General features: G+C 37.4%; 1 protein-coding gene across 2 annotated transcripts in view; it reads left to right on the forward strand.

Moving 5' to 3' along the window:
* The window catches only part of LOC112106608 (calcium-activated potassium channel subunit alpha-1), a 916,252-nt gene that overhangs the window by 807,247 nt on the left and 94,577 nt on the right, over positions 1-14,428 (forward strand). For both annotated transcript variants that reach the window (XM_026653705.1, XM_026653706.1), the window contains exon 19: positions 11,052-11,145. In XM_026653705.1, coding sequence (XP_026509490.1) covers positions 11,052-11,145 — 94 coding nt within the window. The remainder of the gene's footprint in view (positions 1-11,051; positions 11,146-14,428) is intronic.

Here is a 14,428-nt window from a genome sequence, read left to right on the forward strand (position 1 = left end):
GTTACTGCATACAGCAGCGCCATGTTGTACATCACTATGTCAGAACATACCATTTGCTGTACCGGGCCCATCAAGTCTGGCGTCCTTCCTCTGGCATTGTCCTATACCCGAAGTCTGTATAGGCACCCAAGCAGTTGTGCAATGCTATGCATGTATGTAAAGCTTTCTTCCTGTCCTGTTTCATCAGCTTGCTCCCTGAAGCATGAAATATGAACAGCTTAATGCTCCAGATCTAAAGCCTACTAAGTTCAATAAAAATATTTTCTGGGATTTCCATAGGCTTTAATATGAACAGCCTTAACCTAATTCCTCACTTTGCTTTGCTGACATTATGGTAACAGAGAGTAGGAGTGATAACAACAGGTATCTGTGGGAAAGCATTGATAACATGCTGCCCTTGGATTAAACTGGAAAAGCAAGGAAAAATCAAAGCTCTACAGTTCCCTCAGAAGGTTACTGTATCCGTAAAGAAATATCTTAAAGGCTTCATGCAGTGTAAAATCTCAGCCTGGCCTTCTTTTTATCAAAAGACTAAGGTTAAACCAAGTGTCTTTACAGCATATCCTTCATTGTGCCAAAGTATGTACCTGCCTTACCCTAAAAGCCCATATATTTTAACTTTATCTTGGTTTAATAGAAGATCAGAGCAGCCATCTATAATACATAACAGGATTCCACCTACCAGCATTTCACACGTTGTGTTAACTGCTTATATAGAGCATTCAAGTAAAAAAAAAAAAATCTAGCTCTCATACAATCACTTTCGTGCTGTGAGAATTAGAAGAGGGAAGACCACTGTAGTGTTAATACAAAATTTAAACAGCAGATGCCTGCTTAAAAAAAAAGTTGGAGTGATTCATTTGAAGGTCAATCAATTTTATATGCTTTTAGTCAAAAGATAAAAGCCTCCAAAAAAAACAAACCCCAAGTGACTGGCTCCTTGGGTCTTGTTGTTTCATAGAGAATACCTTATGAAAAGGTTCAAAGTGCATTCAGTATTTTCAGCCATTTGTAAAACATATAGAACCCTTACATGCCTGACATTCTTGGATCTTTATGTTTTCTTATCTTCTTGCACGTGGCACAAACTGAAACTGGTTGCCAGTAAGCCTCATCTGCTTTTATATTGGCAGCACTGTCCAATATGCCTGATATCTGTTTCCCTTTACACAAACAAACAAAATTAAATGCATCTCCATGAATTTTGAAGACGTAGGCAACAAGGCTGCAATCCTTTCCTTTCATGCAGAATTACCATTTCAGACACCAAACAAATACTGCTCTGCAGTTTTCTGAAATTAATATTCTTGTATCTAGTCAGGCACCATTGCCTTGTAGTCTCTAGTCAATGATTTCATTGCATATGCTACTGAAAAAAAATCAAGCCATAATTATAAATTCATAAAATAAATAATTCATTGGTATAAAATGATTTTTAAAGGGATTTAATAAGATTTATTTTCCAGACAAATAACACAAATGTTCTGATTAAACCATGTTTCAGTGTATGTTAAACTCCAATCCAAACTGATTGGGTACATTTTCTTTTTTGAAACTACCTTTGATAAGAAATACATTACAAACTCATCAGTTTAGCTTCCTGTTAACAAAGAGACAGCAGCCGTCTGGATTATTCTAGATCCGCAGTGAAACTGCCACACTATGTACGCTCAAACTAAAGCTGTGCAAGTTTGACAAGGGGCAGATGAATCCAGGAGTTATTGTGCAGGGGTTTAAGTCTATGCGGCAGCTGACGGTTGAAATAATCATCTATACATTGCTCTGAGCTAGCTGGGGAAAGGTTGAAGCTGTATATTTTCAACATATCTAGTCTAATGGTTAATCTGTTGTCTTGTACAGGGGGTGCTGGGTGGAATCACAGCAATAGCTGACAGTTTGGAGGAATTGCAGTGGGTATCTTCGGTTGCCTGATTCACAAAGTGGTAGGTAGAAAAATAAACAGGCTTGCAATTGAAAGAGGAAAGTCATGTTCACTGTCACTCAGACCAAAAGAATTTTGGTACCCAGAAGCTCAATCAACATATTGATTATTTGCATTCAGCAATAGGGAGCTCCATGTCGTTGTATTCCACAACCCCAGGAGTTTGAGGTACATAAAGCATGTTCATAAAGCATGCCAGATTACAGAATAACAGTGATTGCTGTGTTTGGTGATAAATGGAGAACTTGCTTAAGCGAAAAGGAAAGTTGAAGGGGGGGAAATCAACTAGTTATTCAAACCAGGGATTGGTGGACTGCTAAAAACTCCTTGTACTTCAAGTGCTGATGTGGTTTATCTGTATAGTGACGTAGTATCACCCTTTACAGAGATTAAGAGGATGTAGTATGGGTTAGAATGAAACCAAAAATGAGGTATCTGCAAGGTATCTGATAGCTGGCTGTGAGGAAAAATGCTATGTTAGATTCTGATGAAGCGATGGTATTGAAAGCCTAACAATTCCAATTGATTATTTTATTTTATTTTATTTTATTTTAGGTATTGTTTTGGTTTGTCGTCGTCATCTTCTTTTAAACACATCTTTATCTCCCCTTCCAGGCAAATCACACCGAAGCCAGATCCAGCCATTTCTTTGAAAGAACTGTACTGGTAGTCTGCCTTGTTACATTTAAGTTAAAGCTGAGAATAAAACAGGGAGTGCCATGGGCATGGAATTAGGCACATGGGCTGTTTTTTAAAATGTTCAGTATTTGCTGGTTATTGTTCAAATTAATTTGATTATAACAAATATAATGTATAGAAATAGAACAAGTAAATCTGCAGATATGATTTGATAATATAGTCTTTAGGCAAAACCTTGTATTTTCTTCCCAGGGTGCAGCTTGGCTGAGACCTTTTGTGAGGCTGCATGTTACTATCTTGAAAATAAACCTGTGTATAAATCAGTTGATACCTTGACATTTGATAGGCATTATTACCACTTAAGATAATGCTAGTAGGATATCCAGTCAAGAGACGTAAAGTGGTTGCCATTAAATAGACATTTGCCTACAGTTACCACACAGATGTATTAGAGATGCTAGCTTCTTATGCTTAGATTAGGAAATATCACACTGTCTAATCCTGAGTGTGGTAAAGGTTGACTGACTTGTGATGACCACTCTGTATATCCCAGTTTTATCTTCCCATTTTCTCTCATCCACTGCCCTTCTGTCTGCAATCCTCAAAAATCCATTGATCTTCTCTACAAAAGACAGATTTATGGATCCATGGCAAAGGCCCTGTGTTTTTATAATTAGCAATGGTAACAGACACTACAGATGCGGTGGTCATCATCAGAGATGGAGCATTTGACTTTTAGCACTAAAATCACAGGCCTCTACTATTTGAGCTAATTTGGCTGTAATTGAAAGGGGGTTGTTCTTTAATTCAAATGGTAGAGTCATTGGGGTTAACCACAAAATAAAGACTTGATCACATATACACTACACTGGATGATGTTAGCTTGAAAATTATGCAGTGTTTCAGAGAAGAAAAGGCCCCAATACAAGTAGGTTGGGTGCCAAGTCTGCTGAAGCATAGAAGGTCTGTAATGACATACTTAGCTCTATATAATTAACAGTGATATTTTCCCCATATGTGTGTCACATCAAAATCAGTATCACGTCCATGCAATAGGTCAAAAACCCTAGCCAGATAAAAAATGAATTATGTAAATAAGAGATTTCAGCTTTTATTGTACAGTAGGGCACATTTTAAAACATACGTGCTTAATTCATGCACATAGAAGTATTTTTATGCACATACAGAGGTACTTGAATGTGCAAACTATGGAATTGCACATGTAAAATTTAATTATGTGTGCAGCAGTAGTTAGCCATGAGGCTCAAATATATACTTTGTTCACAACATTGCTTCTTTATGACTGTTCATGTATTTCAATATGTAAGTTAGGTGCCCTGTTTTTTGAAAATTTGGCCCCACAGGATTGTACATTTTGCCATGCTATCTAGACTAAAAATACCAAATCTGAATATCTCCCAGATGGACTTCTAGTCTGGTAATTTCTGTGTTTCTAGAAGAATTAAATTAAAAATGGGAACTCTTTCACTTCTCCCCGGTTACTAAGTTTGTAATATTTATTTTGATGGTATAGTGGGTAATCAGGGTATACGAGGTAGAGCTAGAAGTCATAAAGTGAATTTGAGTCAAGGAAAATCTAGGCTGAATATCAGAAGATAAATCCCTAATGATAAGATCTATATGGGCATTTATACTACCCAGTAACATGGTATCTGAGCACCCAAGGCCTACTATGCCCTGGAATTGTCTCCCAAAAAAAACTGGGCTGGTCCTCACATGAGTTGATTGGAAAGGTTTGAGAAGCATATTGGTAGATTTTTCCCTCTCTCCTTTTTACTTCAAGTGTTTTGATGCAAAATGGTAGTTTTTTATGGATTATTTTCACCATTATTGACTGTGAACAAAAATTGAAATGAGATCGTTGTATTTCAGAAAGTGTTCAAATAAGCACATGGCTCACTGGACCTGTGTAGAGAAGTAGGCTATGTGGATAGTTTTTATTATTTGAAAATTTGTCACTGGATAAATTCCAGAAGTAGAAGCATAAGGTTTGAGAAACAGCAACAATCTGTCCAATGCAAGGCTGATGATTCCCTGAGAATTTATTCATTCAGTGTGGTACACAACGTTTTGTGTGTGATTGTAGTTAATCGAGGTCACAAATTGCCTTCCAGTAATTTAGGATCCCTTTGAAATCTTATCTATTAGTACTTGACCATATTTTATTAGTAGTAGCAAACAGTAGAAAAATACTGCAAGTTAGGTTCTGATCCAGCTTTCATTGATATAAATATTTTCATCCACATTAAAGGGAGTTGGATCAAGCCGTTAATGTAGAGACCCTTCTCGGACTAATAGGTACTTCATTCAATTCACTGTGGTTGAATCTTGATGATCAGTGCATACTCACTCTGTCATAGGTCATGCATGATAAGCTTTTTGGAATCAAGACAGAGTCCTTATTTCTTGGAAACAATTGGCAGGTATCTGAGTGCCTCATATGTATCCCATTTCCAGCTGACGGTAAACTGAGCAAAGGGGTCAAAAACATGTTGACCTCTGAAACTGCCTTTGAGCTACTGCTTATTCACTTTTACTGGAGAATTTTGTAAACCAGTAGAAACAGGTGGAAATAGTGCTGCAAGATGAGCCCATATATTCCTCCCTCCAGACCTTCTTCACCTATGACAATGTAATAATGCAACATAGACCTTTACCAGCTCAAGGGTCTACTCACCTACTTTTCTATAATGTATGCAGTATTCTCGTGGCTGTGTTGGTCCCAGGATATTAGAGAGACAAGGTAGGTAGGATCATATCTCTTATTGGACCAACTTTTGTTGGTGAGAGAGAGACGCTTTTGAACTTACACAGAGCTCTTCTTCAGGAAGCTCTGTGCAAGCTTGAAAGCTTGTCTCTCTCCAACAGAAGCTGGTCCAATATAAGATATGATCCCACCCCCACCTTGTCTCTCTACTTTTGCATCAGATTGAAACCAGCAATAGGAGATCATAGCTGCATAATTTTATTGCAAGGCTGAAACATGTTTTACCCTGTCTTCTGCAGAAGGTTATATTCATTAAAGGTTTTATTTAATGTGTTGTTTTTGTTAAGTTACCTTCTGCTCCTTAGAAAAGGAAAGATTAAGGCTGACAATTTCAAACTAAAACCACATTCAGGCACTTAAATTGGTTGGTCTTGTTTTTAGAAGTGCTGTGCATTGACCTTGGTGAAATTTGCCAGTACTGAGCTCCTCTGAAAATCAGGCCACTTTTATTTAGGTGCTTAAATATGGATTTAAGTCCATAACTATAGGCACACAAGTTTGAAACTTTTGACCTTGCCTCTTTTCTGATTCCTTCTTTACTTTAATAGCAACAGAGTACTGTATCTTCCCTGACACTTTCAGCAGGTTCAAGGGAATAAACATCATAGACAAGCTAACAAATCTTGAGATCATTATCAACTTTTGGGAAATAGGCTTGGCTTCAAACACACTTACTTTAGGATTATTGCTTAAATATGATGATAATATGGAATAATCCTTTTATAAGGGTTGATTATATATATATATAGAAATATATAGAGAGAGCCATTTTTTGAAAATGTTAATAAGGCTGCAGATATAAACCTATACTTCAGCTACGGAAACTGATAGTTTAAGCTTTAAAGCTATAATTCCACATAATATTAAAATTGATTTATCCTGTGGTTTGAAACCTTTTTTTAATACACAAAACATTAATTTACATTTTTTCTTATTATTTAGAAGTAAAGAATGAAGCTAGATCAAGTTATCCAAAATGTTCATTTCAGTTCAAGAATGCAACTACTAATGCACTCGTTGGTGCCAAGCCCACTGAAGGAATCCCGGAACCTGTTCCACTTGTTAATAACCGTAAAGGGAGCCTCTTTCTACCCAACAATCCCTCGCTGCTGCACCTTAACTTGTTGAGCTCTGTTGAGCATGGAAAATCTACCTACTGTAGATTGCAAAGGGCACTCAGTTTGCCTGTAAAATACTGCTATCACCCTCAAAATCCTGGGTTGAACCAAGATCTCCGTAGGTAGCCCCTTAGTTGGATGCATAAGGCAGTACAGATTGGTTTGTGCATGGTTTTACAGTTTGAGTGTTTTCAATGTGAAAATGACATTACTAATGCTCTGTTAAGTGCTTACAGATGTGGGTTTCTTGAGATGTGGTGATTAATAACTTAAACAAGATAGTAACTAATGTTTCTGGGTGGTTGATGTTTTATCTTTCTTATGTTTTATTTGCTTTCAAACACTTACATTCTAGACAATGAGTTTACTAGGTGTTCCATTTCATGAAGTATTTGGTAGCTGAAAGGTTGTTAGATAATCCAGCTCATTTTGGGGATCCACAAAAGGGAAGCACCCATAAACTATGTTGTTAGTGACCTTGCAGAGGCAATGAAAGAGACCGATGTATTTAAAAAAATAGTAACAAAATAATAAAAGAAAAGTTATGAACTTGTCCAATGTTTCTGGAAGACATTTCCTTTATTTGGCTTAAAAACTAAATGAGGATAAAAGTCAAGTAATATGTTGTTACAGATGTTCGGCTCTGCATTAAGGCTGTTAAAATTACCAGCACATCTTAAATCAATTCATGGAACATTGTCTGGAGGTTATGTCATTGAAATAATGAATCCTTTTTACTCAAGAATAAGAAAACATGTTAGAACATCAGTGTAACTTCAAATTAAACTCCAGCATAAACCAGAATATCTGAAGCCTCATTAGACTTGCCTGACATTTTTCTAGCACTGAGTCTTCCTGAACTGTAAAACTGTTAGATTCTGTGCCTATTAGACAAGCGAGCACTGGGTTGTTACAACAGTACATTAAGTGTTATACTTAGGGATGTGCAAAAACAAGTTTTTGAATTTTATGAGAACTCAAAGGCTGGATTGAGTTCACATTCTATAAAATTCTGTGTTGAATTCCTGAACTTGTCTGTACTTTCATGAAAGCTGGTAAAGAAGGTCTGCATTAATATAGTATGACTGTATTGTAATACAACTCCCACAGCATTAAATAAATTGAAAATATTAAAAATAGGGCCACATTCTCATTAGCAGAAGCAGTAGGTCAAATGTATAGCATTAGCGTTCAGTTGTTATATATCACAGCCTGTTACTCAAATACAGTTGTCTTTCATGAAAGCAAGTAAATTTAAGATTCCCTTTTATTTTAATTTTTATTCCTCTCATGCAGAAACAGGAACCATGAAATGAAAATGATATTTTATAGCTTAACTAAAAGTTTTGCTAGATCTACTTTCTTTAAATATACAGGAAATTAATAGAATATATTAAAGCTAATAATGAAATATGGTTTATATCCTACTTGTGACTAAGAATCCACCTGTGAGTTAGCATTGCAACACTTTTGGGAACCAAGCCATAGGTAATGGTCTCCATTACACACCATCTGTATATTTCAGCTTCAGACAATTCTCCCCTCCCCCCCTCCCCCCCCAATCCCCACCCACACACATACACGTTTAGGGAATAAAACTGCATTTCCAAACTGCAGATGCACTATAAACTCTTTGCATACAGATTTAATTTAAAAACAAAATCCCGATTCAAATGTGACATGTTTAAAATAGGTGATCTTTCATTGCCACAATGAAAATAAATGGCTCCCTTGCTTGAGCAAGGCATGGCTTTAGTACAGAAATGAGGTGTCTCCAAGGGCTTTGCTAATAGGTATTAACTTGTGAGCCATGTAACCCTAGAACATTGCAGGTGAACACAGACAGTAATACGGCATAAAGGTGATGGGCACTTAATGAAGAAAAGAGCTTGTTTATTGTAGGTACAACCCTAAAAGAAACTGTACACTTTGTCAGGAAATCCAGCTGTGGAGATCGTCATTCTGGAAGGTAATAATAATAATAAGGCCTAGTTTTACAATTGGCCAGTATGATAGTAACATCTGGTAAGGTTGGAGAAAGCAAATGCTAGACCATGTAGGATGAAAGATCCTCATTTGGACTTACCTCTTACATTTGAAACAGCAAGCATAACTCATTTTAACCACCTGAAGGCTTGGAAATATACTTTTTTATAGCATTTTGCACTGTTAATAGAAATATTTCTGTATATAATATCATTACAGCTAGTCTATATCAAAATAAGACTTTACAAATGCTCCTACTGGGTACAGAGCTTCTTATACTAGTGAAAAAGGTATAAAAATGCACTCCACTTGTACTATGTTACTGAATTTCTTATAAACGTTTTCTAGCCCCATGGGGGCACATTAATTTAGATGAACTTTGAGCTTTTATTTACTGGCAGAGAGAAACATATTATTTGTAGGTGATTTCTGCAAGCAACATTGTGCATGATTATTTCCTTTAATCTCTTAAGTGGTGAGTCCATATGATTTAGACTGACTGTTTATATCAAATAAAGAACAAGGGAGTCCTGTGTATGCATTAAAAGCAAATTATTGCCTGTGTAGAATAGCATGTGAATAACTGTTTTTGACAGACAAGTTTAAAACAAGATTACACCATTTTCCAGAGAATGACTTGCCAGAGAGTGTTATGGAACGAATAAAGAACCACACTTTATTATAAGTAGAGCTGGGCAGATACTGCTAAAAAAAAATTCGGAGAGTTTACAAACAACTGAATAATGAAGTGATTAAGTTTTATTGCAACTAACTCTCCCAGAAAGTGGGTTTTAAATTTGCACATTTGAGTATTCGTTGAGGAAATGTTTACACTCTCAGCCAATCAAAGAACAGTAATTGCACTATGTGATTTATCTAACAAATCACAAGTAGGCAGTACAGCTAGAAATTTGAATGTCAAATATATAACAAATTTCACGATTATGCTATGGATTTCTAAAACAAAAAATGAAATAGTCAAATATTGAGGAAATTTCATATGCTTTATGGATGTTCTCTAAGCAGAAAAAATGGCTGAATTAGTCCAATAAATTATTTGTTGTAAGTTGATCATAGCTCAGTTCTAATTACAACTCCTTTTGCATCACTCTTTGAAGCTTTTAAAAAAAAAATCCAGGATTTGTTAGGCAATGCCAGGTCGTTTAAAAAGATAGCAATGTTGCCTTTCCAGTGTCCAGTCCTGTAATCTTGATGAAGGCAAAATGAAGTTCCATAACATACTCCGGAAAACAGACAGACATGACAAGCTAGAATGCGGGCTGTAAGAAAATAGTGTCAGAAGAGGATTGTAGCAGGAAGATATTGCTTAATTCATTCTCAGATAAATCTAGAGCAGATGACATATGTCCAGGTCTGCTTTTTTCTTCCTATATAGTTCATTGCAAATAGATTTTTTTTCCAGCTGCTGCTTGTGCACTGCTAATGTGTATTAAGCTCCTTTAATGTAGCTGCTACTACTAATCTCTTTCTTTTTATCTTTAAGGTAAAAGCTACTTAGGCCTCAGTTACATTGTCTTCTAGTCTGTTTTTCAATTAACTATAGGATGGAAATGAGACTATTTTTCATTCTTGATATTACAGCATTAGTCTGAATTTGAGAAACCACCATTCACAGATGATTCCCTTTGATAGCAAACATAATACTTATGTGTGCTAATTATCAAGTACAGTAGCTGTCCTTTAAACAGTAATGATGAAGGTTAATATTAACACACAACTTATTAGAAAACTGTGCTTGTTTAAAGCAAATAGTGTTATGTTATAGGTAAATCCACTGATGTACACTTTACAGTAATCGCAAGTGATTTTACATTTGGAAAATGAACTTTCATTTAAAATGCACTCTGTCCTCATTAAAAGATCCTTTGCTATAACACATCCTCTGTTATACAGGTACTATCCCCCACTTCCATTCAACCATACTCTGCTCATTCCTGTTATAACAGCTCCCCTTTGTGAGAAAGGTGGAGTGATGAGGTCTGAGTTGTGCTGGAGATCTGTGCACAATTGCAGGCAACGTTCACAATCCTGACTAACTGAAACATTAAACATCAAGGCATTGAATATTTTACATCTCTTCGTGAAGATTCTGTTGTCTGGCATGTGAGACGCAAGAACCAATTTGTATCTGGTTCATTAGCAAAAGCAGGCTGGCAGCTATTATGTTGGTATTTCAAATAGCACTTTATCTTTCTGTGTATATAGCAGAGCACTAATTCTACTCTTCAGTAGCACAGATTAATTGAAAATAACTCAGAGAATAACATAAATGCTGTTCCCTCCCACTTTTTTTTTGTTTTAAAAGTATGAAACCAATTTGAACTTCTGTGTTCAAAACCCTGGTTTTCTTCCCTTCTCCAGCTCCTCCTCCTCCAAACCAATCTCTTTGACTAACATATTTGATTTTTTTTTATTTATTTTACTGTTGGGCCTAAAAAGTTAGTAATGAAGTATCAGTGCGTGAATGGACGTTGAGTGTGTGTTCTTTGCTATGTCACTTGTATTTCGTATAGCGCTTAGAGGGGTCCTTAATCTCATGAGTTGCCTCTATTTCCAGTTGAAGATGAACATCCGTCGACACTGTCACCCAAAAAAAAGCAGCGAAATGGAGGCATGAGAAATTCACCCAACTCCTCGCCCAAACTGATGAGGTAAGACTGTAAGAAACTCATATCTTTATCTTCTTTCCTTCCTCTACACCTCCCGCTCCTCAAAAAGGGGTGGGGGTTTGAAGAAAAAGATTGTTAGATGGTTTCTGAAAGGCTGAAGTATTTATTCTGTCAGCTTGTCAGCAGTTAATGATAGAGCTGAAAAAAATTCTGTCATGAAAAACAGTTTGAAAAGCTGTTTGAAAAATACATAGGCTTTAAAGTCTTAGCTGTCACCCTGTCCTGTCCATGTGTAGTTCTTAAACAGCAGTGGCACTAATGATAGCACTAACCAATCAGAGGAACTCATGTGGTTAGTTTGCCTCAGGCAATTCTCTTTTTGTTGGAATCCCTCTGAGTACTGTTTTCTGTACTTAAGGCCATATGTGAGATGTATCATCACAATCAAAAATGAACCTGAATATTACCTTCCTTTTATCCTGTCGATTGAAATCAAATTTCTGTTAATTGATTTTGACTGATTAAAAAAAAAGTCTAATAATCCATGTACTTGCCAAAGCAAAGTTCAAAACTAATGCAATTTTACTCAGGCTAAAAGCAATATTAATTATGAAATACAGGGATTTTTTTAAGAATAGTACCTACTCTGAAAGTGGATGATAAAAACATCTTCTGGTTGTTAATGAAATTTCCCCGCTGTTGTTGGACATATAGTATTTTACAATAAGGGAACCCTCAGATATTTAAGTCATTTCTTTCCATCAAATTTCTCTTTAAGCAAAGGTTCTCTGTAATTGGAATTGCAATTGGGACATTGTACTATATTGAAGCAATATAGCACTTTTATTCTACTTCTTTCTCTGCCTTACCCTTCTCCTGTTGTAGTCAATGGGTGCAGGATCAGGCATGCATCACTTAGCACCTTTCTCTGCTTACTGGAAACAGCCATGTTCCTCTAACGGCTATGGATATAGCCAGATGATTTTCCCCTCTCTACTTCAATCAGTGCAGTGGGAATTTCCTTAGCCAATTCAATAAGCATCCTTTTTCTGTTTATCGTTCCTACAATCTAGGGCATATTCAAGGGCATAACTTCTTTAAGTCTTCGTCATCTGTGTTTAGACTGCAGGACCAAAAGTGAGATTGATTCACTGAAGAAAATGCACCCAGCTGTGTCTTTTTTTTCCCCCATTGACCATCTATTTCTGTTAAATGTATCGTTAAAAGTTCTCTGCCTTCCTGCTACCTCAGCCTTGCCTGTGTGACACTGATTTACATGCTTGTTTACAGTTTCTGAGGAAGAATAAAATGAGCATACTGCCAAGCTTCTCATTTTTATGACGCCAGTTGTCATGTTAGCATCATTTTCAATTTACTCACCTTTGGGTAATCTTCTTATCTGGCACTAATAGTTTTATCTGTTTAAAGTTCGAAAAATGTGGGAGATTCCCCCTTCAGCCCCTAAATTTGGGGAAGTAAAACATTTTTTTAAAAAAAGAGAGCTGAAACATTTGTAACTGAGTGCACTGTCCCTGTTTGCTATGTAAAGTATGCCTCATTTCTTTGATCTTGAGTAATAATAATTCTGGGGAGTTATACTGTTTTCATATGCTTCAAAGCTGTGTCAAAGTTTTGCTGCTTAAGGGTACTTCTTTATTCTACTGGCTCTTGGGTACTGAGATGACAGGTCCTCTGTACTAGGTGCAGGCTTTTTCAAGTCATAGCCTTCAGCAAAACATCAAATTACCAAATACAGGGTAACATACTTCTACACAAATGCCTTTCCTGTAGATATATTATACCATATATATTAAATACTTTAGTGTTACACGGTGCATTTTATGTGCAATAGAAAGTGATGGTTTGAGGTAGCCTTAGGGGTACTTTTTTTCCACAAGCAGAAAAAGCTAGTGTATACCCTATCAAGTATGGTTTTTACAGGACTTTCTGCCCGAAGGCCTTTGTAAATAAGTAATGATCAACAGATTGGCTGTGGGTTTTTGAAAAGCATGCCTGTGTCAGTTTGCATGATGGGGGGAAATTTTCAAAGGGGAGCCTGCTTTCATTGCCTGCCGAAGAGGGACTGAGGGAGCGTAGTCATCCCAAGCTCGAGCTGTCTGCTCAGTAGCACATCAGAATTGCTAAACGTGGGTCGGGCAATGAGTGGAGAACTTGCCAAGCCTCTGAATCCAGATTGTTTTCTTTCTCCTCTGTCTTGCTGCTGAATTTACTTACCAACCCTATGCCCCCCACCCTCACCCTTTTCCCATACCCCCTAGCCTCTCTGCCTTATATGTCAGGAACATAGTGGCAGCCTGAATTGTAGCTCAGAGCTCTTAAACCCGAGAAAATGGAATGAATCGGAATAAATATCTATTTTCCATGCAAGCTGTGCAGTGGTCAAATCCTCCTCTATGCACAGCAAGTTAGGCTCCATTGCCTATTTTTTTTAATACTTTCATGACTGAAATGGAAATTTCTTGACCGCCCCGCCCTGCCCCCCCCCACCCGAGGTCTTTGGCTAATATCAATTAGAAGTATACAATGTTTCCTCCTAGGTAAAAGCACCGTGATGTCCAAAGCTGATACTTTTAAAATATTTTTCTCCTAAGTTTTGATGAAAAGTACTTTGACAGGGCAGATAGGACCCACACTGGCCACAAGGGGGTTGAAGAGAGCCTGTGGGCCCCTGCCCGGCTAAACCTGCAGACAGTGTCGCACATGGAGAAGTGAGTTAAAAGGAGGAGACCCAGCCCAAGACGGACCAGGAAGGAGAGCAGAGTTGTGCTGCTTCCTCGGCAAGGGAAGCCTGGTTCCAGCCAAGAGCTTAAGACGGCTTGCTACCTAGATGAGCCATTTTGTGAATAGGATGAGTAGGTTCAGGAAGATGGACAAGAAGGGACTAGCCACATGGAGACAACCCTGGAGCAGAAGGGCATGCTCTGACTGACGAATCCCCAGCTGACCCAGATTTTTAATTCTCTGTTTTCCTTTTTGTTTTGGACTCTTAACACCCCGGACAGTGTAGAACTCTAGTGTGCCTTAACCAGTCCGTGGCTGTGGTCCTATGAGTGGTTACATCCAACTGTCAGGGCCCCCAGCAGGGAAGTCATGCCTTTAAGTCCATGGGGGGGGGGGCACTTAGATGACCCAGTTACATTGCATAAGCCAGCTCTTTTTCAGTTAACAGACTAGTCCATAAGATTCATTCCTGCTGTGCTGGGGATAAACGGTTGGAAGGAGTGAGCATATGGAGTGGGAAGAGTATGCACAAAATTCCATCTGAGAATTTAATCATAGCTCTATAGAGTCACTTCCTGCTCAA

This window comes from Terrapene carolina, unplaced genomic scaffold (genome assembly GCF_002925995.2).
Source record: "Terrapene carolina triunguis isolate 2854851 unplaced genomic scaffold, T_m_triunguis-2.0 Scaffold147, whole genome shotgun sequence".
Taxonomy (NCBI): domain Eukaryota; kingdom Metazoa; phylum Chordata; order Testudines; family Emydidae; genus Terrapene; species Terrapene triunguis.